The 11277-nt window shown below is 41.3% G+C and overlaps 1 protein-coding gene across 1 annotated transcript in view; it reads right to left on the bottom strand.

The window, feature by feature from the left end:
• FAM135A (family with sequence similarity 135 member A) overlaps nt 1-11277 on the bottom strand; it is a 91279-nt gene that overhangs the window by 30631 nt on the left and 49371 nt on the right. The window contains 3 exon segments of the mRNA XM_018564834.1: nt 4066-4136; nt 4220-4359; nt 8443-8522. Coding sequence (XP_018420336.1) covers nt 4066-4136; nt 4220-4359; nt 8443-8522 — 291 coding nt within the window.

The following is an 11277-nucleotide window of genomic DNA, read 5'->3' as shown; positions in this document are numbered from 1 at the left end:
ATCCTTATTTAAGAATTTAAAATGTAATTGCCAAAAATGTTTTTTTTCTAATTTAGCTAAAATGTTACCAGATAAGACAGAGCATACCAAAAGAGTGGAGTGTTTGAGCGATGTGTGTATATACACCATCCATGGTGGCTATCCCCGATGGATTCATACCCCCATTGTCCTTCTGGGGCGCCCAGGGCCCCCTGATTTTTCAATAAAAGTGCAGTGCGCCTGCTTTGCTGCGCAGGCGCAGGTGGTATCCACACCGCCGACGGACGTCCAAATACACTCAGGTGTGGGGCGTTCTGCCGGCGGTGGGGATTATTTAGGAGGGGGGAGGGGATGGGTAGTAGGTATAGGACGCAACGGAGGTGTCCTGCAAGCAGGGGGCATCCATCCAGGCGGGTGCAGGACATATTGTGACCGGACCGACGGAACCTCTGTGTCCCTTTAAAAAAACAAACCAGTGTTCCATGATTAGAACTGACAGGTATGTGTAACCTAATGGATATGCTTACTAAGAAGGGGGATGCATACAGTATATACATAGATAGTCTGTGCTTGGATGGTTAAAATGGAGTTCAATAGGCCCTTGGATTAGGAGATTTGATTAGAAATTCTATCTGATGAGGTGGAGATTGCGGTGCGGTGGGGTGCGTTTGCCTTATCGATTTTTGTTTATGGTCTTGGAGGGGGGCGGGGGTTGGATTTGAAGCTCACTATGATGCTCACTACTATTTTTGACACACATAAGTGGAACTTCCAAACCAATTGTTTGGAAAACACAAGCCCCAGAGGGGGACAAATTCACTTTGTTTACATGGATATCAACGCATATACAACATTTTTAACACCATATTATTATTTTCACAAAGATGAATACCATTGCACTGGATGTTAATTAGAGACAGATGTCCTGTTTTGACACTCACATATATGCATATAGAATCACTTTTTTTATTTTTCGGATATTTTATAATATGGACTGCATAAAGTCCCATGGGTAGGGTATATACACATTATCAATTGAAAGGATGTGTAGAAACACAAAACTAGAAAAGGGGTTTGAGCAATTTATTTATATATTTGTAATATAAAGTACAGTCACACATGGACATATATATATATATGGGCACAGGGATTGGATGACGTTTTATTTACCTTATGTGCAACACTAAATGAATGCAATCATATAAAAAAACAGGTTCATGGAAGTTGAAGCACAACAATACTACAGCTAAGATAAGCATAGGCAGTCCTGCCCTTCTGCTCACACCTAAAGTCCCTCTTATCGTGGCCCCGAGGTCCCCGTGACAAATCTGGGCGGAGTTTTTTCTGAGGCATCCAACCCCCGTCTACACTCCGCACAGGGAGCTCTACCCATACCAATGTGCTCCCAGTGGGTGGTGAGTGCCGGCTGTTAATGGTGACAATGGTGGTGGGACCCTCTCTGTTTGGTCTTGCTGCCAAAACACATCTCTCTATACACTCTATGCTATATAATAGATCTATGTAGTGTATTGTTGACATGCATTGATTGAATATACTGTTTGTTAGATCAGTCCATAATCTCCTGATGAAGCCAAGCTGTGAAACGCGTAGGGAGTGGACATACTGATTTTCAAATGCACTGTCATTGGTTTCAAAATTGATATGTACAAGATGTTTTATGGGTTTATGCTCCTGATTTAGTGCTTTTGTTTTAGGTCTATTGCAACTATTTGTTGCTTTTTATACGTGTATTTATATTATATGTTAAATAAAATTAATTTTTTACAAAAACTTGAAGCTGTAGTGTAATACCTCTCAGAAACCCGTTTTTCTCTCGTGTTACATTTAAATCAATTTAAAAAAATGCAAAGTAAGACAACAGAAGAAAAGTAAATCAAATCAATATTTTATGTGACCACCTTTTGGCTTCAAACCAATCAATTTTTACACTTGCACAATGTAAAGGTGGCCATACACCTGCCGATTATCGTATGATAATCGCGGGAAATCCCGCGATCATACGATAATCAGCAGGTGTATGGAAGGCGTGCGACCGTTTCTACTGTACGGTCGCACATCATTTGTCTTAAGAGCATGTTTGAAAACCGGGTTTGTGGCCTACTCGTAAGACAAATGCTGCCCGGGCCTTGCAATGGTTGTAAAGTGTATGGCCAGCTTAAGGGATTTTGTAGGATTAGAGTCAGGTGTATGATTAACCAACTATACAAAGCTGGTGCGAATGATCATCAATTTCATAGGTAGGTTGAAAAACAATCATTACTTGAAACAGAAATAACTGTAGGAGGCTTAAAACTGGGTAAGGAACAGCCAAACTCTGCTACTAAAGGTGAGGCTGCGGAAGACAGTTTCATATCACAGGTCATACACCATGGCAAGACTGAGCGCAGCAACAAGACGCAAGGTAGTTATACTGCATCAGCAAGGTCTCTTCCAGGCAGAGATTTAAAGCAGACTGGGGTTGCAAGATGTGCTTCAGGAGAACTTGAACAGCACAAAGAAACAGGCAAAGTTGAGGATCGTAAACGCAGTGGTCAGTCAAGGAAACTTAATGCAGCAGACAAAAAGACACATCATGCTTACTTCCCTTCGAAATCGAAGATATCCAGCAGTGCCCTCAGCACCAAACTGGTAGAAACCAGTGGGACCCAGGTAGACTCATCTACTGCCAGGGGAAATCTGGCCAGAAATTGTCTTCATGAAAGAACTGCGGCCAAAAGGCCATACCACCGACATGAAAACAAGGCTAAGCGACTTAAAGGAAAACTATGAGGTGAGTGAAAATCACTCGAGTCACATGCCGGCTCAATAGACCGGGAAGCGAGCGAACACATACCGTCGCTCACTTCTCGATCATCTCCCTGCAGAGAGCCGTGACTGTCACTCACGGCTCCCTGCAGGCATACTCCCCTCCCCGCGCCGATCCTCCAGCGCTGACTGGCAGAATGGACGGGGGAGAGGGCGAGTACAGCTGACTCTGCCTCTAGATAGGCAGAGCCAGCTGTCACTCACGCAGCTGGGTGGTTCTCAACAGTAATGTCGGAATCCGTCCCGGCTGCTGCAGTCTCGGTATACCGCGATCTGTACCTCGCGGTATACTAAGCTTTGGGTCATGGGAGGACGCTAGTTTATGTTCTCCCATGAGCCTGAGGAGAACTATGGGGAAAAACTCTTACCCCATAGTTCTCCTCTAACTATGCACAAAAACAGGAACCGGGGTACAGAAAAATGGCAGCAGGTGCTCTGGACTGATGAGTCAAAATTTTAAATATTTGGCTGTAGGAGGAGGCAGTTTGTTTGCTGAAGGGCTGGAGAACAGTACAACACACAAACACTCCAAACTGTGTTTCTGGGCTCAGTGGGCAATATCTGTGGGAAGGACAGAGACGGGGTTTAATATGCACTTTGCTCTGGCAGTCTCCTGGGATATCTGTTGTGGATATCCTAGGAGGCATCAGCTTACAGAGAGTGGCTGAAGGAGGGCAGACCGGTGGCAGGTCATCGGGAAGAGACAACTGGCTCCCAATAACATCAGAAAGGAAGATGGTGCTGCAGGACCAGGCATGTGACGGGATTGGCAGTTCACAGCAGGAAAACACTGGATTTGTATGGGTGTGCTATTTGACCCCCAACCCAGCAGACAAGGTTAAAAGCAAAATTAACCCTGGGGGTTTAGTTTAGTTAACAATATCCAGTGTTGCTGCTGAAAACATAAATATGGCCAATTCACATGCACAGACACCTAGAATATCATATAGTGCTGTCTGATAATATATTATATGCAAATTAAGTGCATTTCCGTATCTGTTCTCCTACTTGGCATGGAATCCCACCTAGCAGGCACCCGCCGTCCATTTTGTGTTGTCCCTTGTGCCCTGTGTTTTTAGGTGTTCCCCCTCCTGTTCGTCCCCCTTCAGTGTTGTCTGGCCAGATGGGAGATCGCAGCTACCTTTAGATCTCCTGAGTGAGACGCGCTTCGTTGCTCTAGAAACAAGACAATTACCCCCCCACTGCATGACTTGATCTACATATTTACCAATGTATGTGATTGATACTTGGGCCGAACACATCTATATAGTTTCTGTAAAATACAGGTCAATAGAAAGTTGAAACACCATCTCATTTAAAGTTTCCTCAATCTGTAAATACAGAAAAATGATCAGATGAATAAAAGTAGTTATATGAAATGACTAATGTAACTGTGCATGTACGATATCATTACCTTCCTTTCATCCAGGAGCATCTTGATTTTAAAATTCATTACATCATTAACTGCAACCTCCTCATTTTTGTACAATATTTGAAAGATTTTACTGCAGACTACAGTATCTTGCACTGAAGCTGGAAAAGCTAGATCATCACCTAAGAGAAAATAAAAAAGACATGAAAATAAAAAAAAAAATTTAAATTTCAAAACAAAAATCATATTTGATATTAATACAATTTTTGTTCTGCAAAACTTTCCAAATTTCTAAATATACTAAAGCAAGACATTTATCTTCAACATATTTTTAATATCCATCAAGCCTGTGGCCCAATAAATAGGGAGGAAAAGTAATTATGTACACTGTACCTGCAAAAAGAAAATGATAAATTCATATTTTGCAAATTGTCTTCTATTGTTTACAACCTTCCCAGAATGTACTGAGACTGAGTAGACCAAGTTCTAACTGAGATCTAACATGCATTGCTGTCTGCTAGGGATGCACCGATACCGTTTTTTTGGTATCTAGTGCGAGTACAGATATTTATATTTCAGTACTCGCCAATACCGGTACTTCCGCTAGCATGGAGCCAGCTTCCCGGGCAATCAGGAAGCCGAGCTGCGTGTCACTACCCGCCTCCCAGCTTATTAATTGCCCAGGAAGCCGGCGTCCCAGCCAATCAGCATTCAGTCATTACATGCCGCCCGGCTTCCTGATTGGCCAGGAGGCCAGCTCCATGTTGCCCCACGGCACTGCCAGTCAGAGGAAATCTCCCTCTAACCAGAAGTTCCGGTATTTGGGAAGGTACTCGGTATCGGTGCATCCCTATGGTATGCTCCAGTTTTGATAAATTCCACTCTCAATACATGTCCTTCAATCAATAAGATGCTCAAAAGATGACTGGATAAAATATGGATAAAATAAATGGGTGACTATTCTGAATCTGAAAATCCGTATTTTTTCCGTATTCCATGTAGACACTGTTAGGATCGATTAAATCATCTGCTATGTGCAGAAATTAACTGACAAATGATAGGATTGTGTTTTCATTAAAGAACAGCATTCAGACATCATCTTGAATATGAATTGCATGCGTCATCAAGTCAGAAGTCAAAAGAATGCAGATGCCTAGGGTCTGCTGGATGTTTAGAATTCATCCTTTCCCAAGATATGTGCCCCAGGCTCTGACAGATCCTGAAAAAGGCCAGCATCATTCACCCTCAATAATGATCATATCCACGGATGTCTGCCATATGTTACGAGTGTCCATACTATTTCTGGGCTCTACATTGCTGCACATGCTTACTATTTTACAGCAAGCGCCAGATCTAAAATTAGAGTTTTGTGTGTTAGACTATTCACTGGTCAACTTGGAGAATCTCTCCAATTAAATGTTTAAGTATTGCTACTTGTGGTAACAGAGAGAAGGCAGTTGTCATCGGCTAATGTTACTTTCTGCGTAGATAGTGGTGAGCTCTGTGTGTGTACAACCCTCTCAGTCATCCCAAGCAGTGACAGCTGTGCTATTTCTGATTGAGGTCTACCCTAAAGGCCTCTGGCATGGAAATATGAAATGACTTTTTGTTAACAAAGCAGTATTAACAGATTATATGCCAGAGAGAAAATAGCATTGCGACAGAAGCAACAGGTCTGACAGCTACAATTAATTAAACAAGATCCCTGTTTTACTGTCTTTTTGACAAATGAGCTGGGCTACACCTTCCACGCCTTCACTTTACAAGGTGACACTGCTACTGACACATTATACCCTTGCTGCATAACACCATGACTTCTTTGTTAGGATGATCTGAACACAACTTTGCAATTGTAGATGCTGTTAGGTTTTTTCCCCCCCATCAGACTTACAAGAGGCAATTTATAAACAGAAAGCAGCTGATTTCCAGCACAGATGAACGGCAAGCCATGGCACGCTCTGGCAATAATATATTTCCCTAAATGCTACAGGCACATGAAAACCATTGAACTGGTCATCAAGCACAATTGTTTTTTCATTTAGTTTACACAATGCTGACAAGATCAAAAGCTGGACAAGAAGCACAGTTACGCTGTGGCTGAGAAATTCCTCTCACTGCTTCAAATATAACTTTAGGGGCTCGGTTATACTGTGTGTGATGTATTAAAAAGGAGCCTCAGAAAGGATGAAAAATGTACATGCAGCATTTATTTTTCTAACAACGCACCACAAAATATAGCAGTGTGTTACCGTATGTTGTGGTGTGCTGCTATACATGTGCGTCGGTGCTGTATTGGCTTGGTTTGTTGGCATGACATTCAAAATGAACACTTAACGTAAAAGTTTGATTGGACCCTAAATCTCAAAGCTTGTGATTTTACAAGGATGCAGAAACCTCTACAACATCCAAGCTCCACTGTACAGTTTACACAAACGCTGGTTATGGTGAATAATATACAGCTAAACATACTAAAATAATCTCGCATTACCTTTGACTTTTCACCACTATTTCAATAACGTTTGGCCGTTTTTAACAGGTTTGGATCGAAGACAAATGTGATCGGATGAGTTAGAAAGTTTTGATTGTTTGAAGCAGCCAACTGATTCTGAAAGGGCTTTCACTTTTGTTTTCTAATTTTATACCAATAAACGTTTACACTGAAAGTGTTTAGATTCATGCAAACAGATTTGAAACCCATTTAGACCTGTCTGTTGCAATCCATTGCGATAAAGCAGCCAATTCAAATGAATGAGCTAACAACTCACCGGAACGGACTAAAAACTTGAGATGCATTATTTTTACTGAAGCAGTGCACCACATGTACAGTAGTGTTACTGTGCACTGTGGTGTGCTCCCAACATGTGGGTGGGGTTGCCACTGACAATAAATGGCACCAAAACAAGCTAATGAACGCACTTCGCTGGAAAGGTCTTGAATGAGCCCTTACTTTGTGTTAAAATGAACTATTGGTTTTAGACATCCAATCAATTCAAACAAATGGCCAAGAGTGAGGGGAACCCCCACATTCGGAGTATTTTTAAATATGCCCAATGTACTATGTTTTTCCTCGGTGAGTACAAAAAACAATCCCACATTTTGGGGCCTTTAAAAAACTAGGGCAAGCAAAAAACAGGACATGTATACTATCCCAAAGGGACCCAAGGGTCTAAAACTAATGTCTCCCAAAATGCAAAAGCAAATTTCAACTCTGCATTAGAGTTTCTGTATATCCACTGCAATGTGCATATGGCAGAAGGGGTGCACAGCACTGAGGGAGGTAGAAGGCTGTCCCAGGACTCCAACTTGGGGCCGAAATGCTCCAGGTTAATAGGCTCCCATGGCCATCAGGAATATATTTAGGAGACAAAACGGATGTTAGTAGGCGCATTCCAGATTTAAATTGAATCTGCAAGCATAGAAAAATAATAGATCCCACTGCTGAACACTTTTTAGAATGATACCTTCCTGCCTATCATCTAGCATCACTAATGCTTTGACTTCAATGCATTCATTCACTTACCTGTGACATTCATAAGATTAGGAATGCTGACACTTCTCCCACCCCAATACACAACATACTCATTCCAGGTAGGTGACTTAAAATGTACTACAACTAGACACAGCCAAGCAACTACCATTTTCAGAAAGAGCAGCAATGGCAGCTCTTATACCTCTTTCATGACAGACTTTAAGTTGTAAGATGTAGAATCAACAATATACCTGGCCTTTGCCTATGCAGAACAAATAAACAAGTTCACTTTAATCCCAGCCCCAGCTGCTTGGAACCTACAAGGGCTAACAACTCTCCCTCTCCCCGATGACATCGCTGAGGATCTGAGCAGCCCAACTGCTGATTATCAGCGCTGTCCCATGGGCAAAAGGAGAATGAGTAGCATGCTCCCCCCATACTCAATGTACCTGGTATACCGCTTTCCCAGGTAAATGGAGCCACAGGGAAGCAAAAGAAAGGAAAGTATGTGCAACTGCAGTGGTCGGCTTTAAAGTGAGCATGTTGCTTATCCATGCATGCTTCACTTTAAAGGGTATGGCAGGCTTACATTAATATAAATACATGCAAATTAAATTATTGTAGGTTACAGTAAAGACCACTAGTGTATGTAAGAGTACACTGCCAGTGCAATAACTATTAGAGAAGTATGTAAATAAGAAGAAAGGCAGATTTTTCTTTTACTACAAAAATGTTACATTTCTACAACCAAACATCAACACAGCATTTAATAGGCCTGACCTCATGAATCACATACCTGTGACACGTAAAAGGCTTGCTTCAATTTTGTGTGGATTACGGGGAGGGATTTTCATGGATGCTCGAAGCTGGTAAAATCTAAATAGAAGTGAAAGAACAGGAAAACTTTAGAATCAACGGAATTCTTATTTCCAACAGAGAAACACATGCCCTGATGTTCTTCTGGTAAGTGCTTGGTGGATGGCATCTGTGAAGTACCTGTGATTCCCACATAGATCTATGAAGATATGTAGTGAAATATAATGTTGATGTTGCAGTGGCTTGCCAAAGTATTCACCCCCTTGGCATTTTTCCTAATTTGTTGCATTACCACCTGCAATTAAAATGGATTTTTTGGAGGTTTGTATCATTTGATTTATACAACATGCCTATCGCTTTGAAGATGCAAAATATTTTCTATTGTGATGCAAACAAGAAAAAAAGACAAAACTATTGACTAACATAACCATTCCCCCCCCCCCCCCAAAGTCAATACTTTGTAGAGCCACCTTTTGCAGCAGTTACAGATGCAAGTTTCTTGGGTTACATCTCTATAAGCTTGGCACATCTAGCCACTGGGATTTTTGCCCATTCAAGGCAAAACTGCTCCAGCTCCTTCAAGTTGGATGGGTTTCGCTGGTGTACAGCAATCTTTAAGTCATGCCACAGATTCTCAATTGAAAGACATTTAAATGTTTCCACTTAAACCAGTCGAGTGTTGATTTAGCAGTCTGCTTAGGGTCATTGTCCTGCTGGAAGATGAACCTCTGTCCCAGTGTCAAATCTCTGGCAGACTGATAACAGGTAAACAGGTTTCCCTCAAGAATTTCCCTGTATCTAGCACCATCCATCATTTCTTCAATTCTTAACAGTTCACCAGTCCTTGCCAATGAAAAACATCCCCTCCACATGATGCTGCCACCACCATGCTTCTTTGTGGGGATGGGGTCTTGGGTTCTGGTCAGACATAGGGTTTTCCTTGAAGACCAAAAAAGCTCAACTTTAATCTCATCTGACTAGAGTACCTTCTACCATATGTTTGGGGAGTCTTCCACATACCTTTTGGTGAACAAACGTGTTTGCTTTTTTTTTTTACTGTAAGCACTGGCTTTTTTCCAGTCACTCTTCCATAAAAGCCAGCTCTGTGGAGTGTACGGCTTAAAGTGGTCTTATGAACAGATACTCCAATCTCTGCTGTGGAGCTTTGCAGCTCCATCAGGGTTATCTTTGCCTCTCTGATTAATGCCCTCCTTGCCTTGTCCGTGAGTTTTGGTGAATGGTCCTCTCTTGGCAGGATTGTTGTGGTGCCATATTCTTATATATGGTTATTCGCATATGTATACAGAGCCCCAGTAAACTAGTATCAGATTGCAGCCACAATTCTGACCTTCAATGTCCTACTCAATTTCGAGCAGGTACCAATGTGTCTCCAAGCCCCCAATGACGCGTTTTGTCACATGGACTTCATCAGGCTTCTTATGAAGTCCAGGAGACGAAATGTGTAAGCCAGGGCTTAAATACCATTTGGTAAATGCCTGATATGGAGTAAGAACTTGGAGATCAGGACAGTGACTGATCTGCTACTAGCTTCATTTACATATAAAATTATCGGAGAGTGGAAGCACCTATGTCATGGGAGTGTTACCTGCTGATTTACCTTGTTTTTTATGTGAAACCTATTATCAGGACTGCCCTCAGTATTTGTCCTATGGACTTAAGGAAGGATAAATTTTTGGAAATTCCTACATTCGGATGCATCCGAATTTCCGAATGATAGAAATAGCGAATTCGTACGAATCCAAATTTCCTTCCTGAATGAAGTTTTATTGCGTTAGGCATCAACTTTTTGAAAAAAAGAAAATTAGTTTGTACATACTACCACTAACGAAATTAACAAAAATTCGGATTTTTTCAGAATTCCGAAACAAAATGGACTTTCAGACCTGAGTCCCGAAAAACGAAATAATGAAAAATCCAAAACCAATTTGTTGCGGACGCACATGTCTACACTGTTGTATGTTAGATTTCATAAAATGAATTTAATAAAAAAAGAATAGATGCCATTTTAAAGATCAATTTGGAAAAGCAGACTTGAAAGTCAAGGCCAGAAATTTCACCACCTAAGTCCTTGAAACTATTAGGCGATTTAACCCTCCAGTATGGGTGTAAACACCTTTCAAAGGTCAATGTGGGCCTCAACAGACATAAGGACTCTGAAAATGCAGGCCAATATCATGATTTTATGGTGTTACCGTTTTTGGCAGATATTTCTTTGAGTTGCAATAAATATGCTTACCAGCCTGCCTGTGGCACTAATAGGTTGAATGTTAGTGCTGGGCATCAACAATTATTCATTGTTTGTTTGTTTTTAGTGTGATAGCTTCAGCTTCGAATTTAGGTATACAGAAAAGGATATAGAGAAAAACGGAGTTGACTATAACTACGACTGCAGTGCTTACAATATTAGCAGCACATTTTTAGCAATATTTCATTACAGATTCTCTATAATAGCCACTTGTCTTTACGACACGTACCTCTCACCACATTGATTCCAGCCCAGTTTCATTTTTAAAAGCTGTGCCTTTAACAAAGCACCACCGGTGTCCTTATTATGGTTTCATTTTACCATGGAATGTAAAATAAGAACTTTTTCCATAATAAAAAGGTAGGAAGTTGATCCTCCATTTGACCTGCATTTGATACAAAGCTATTTTCATGACTAGGACTTTCATAAGTTATACCAAGGAAACAAACCTGGCTTCCCCTCCTAACAGGAAATCTTTTATTAGAAGAAAATCTGGACTGCCATTGCTGACATCCTTCTGTAAATGTCAGTTGCCTATGTGTTATGCTG

The sequence above is a fragment of the Nanorana parkeri genome, unplaced genomic scaffold (genome assembly GCF_000935625.1).
Source record: "Nanorana parkeri isolate BGI_ZX_2015 unplaced genomic scaffold, ASM93562v1 scaffold785, whole genome shotgun sequence".
In the NCBI taxonomy this organism is placed as follows: domain Eukaryota; kingdom Metazoa; phylum Chordata; class Amphibia; order Anura; family Dicroglossidae; genus Nanorana; species Nanorana parkeri.
Note: the sequence above shows the minus strand (reverse complement) of the source record. Positions and strands in the feature narration are given on the sequence as shown.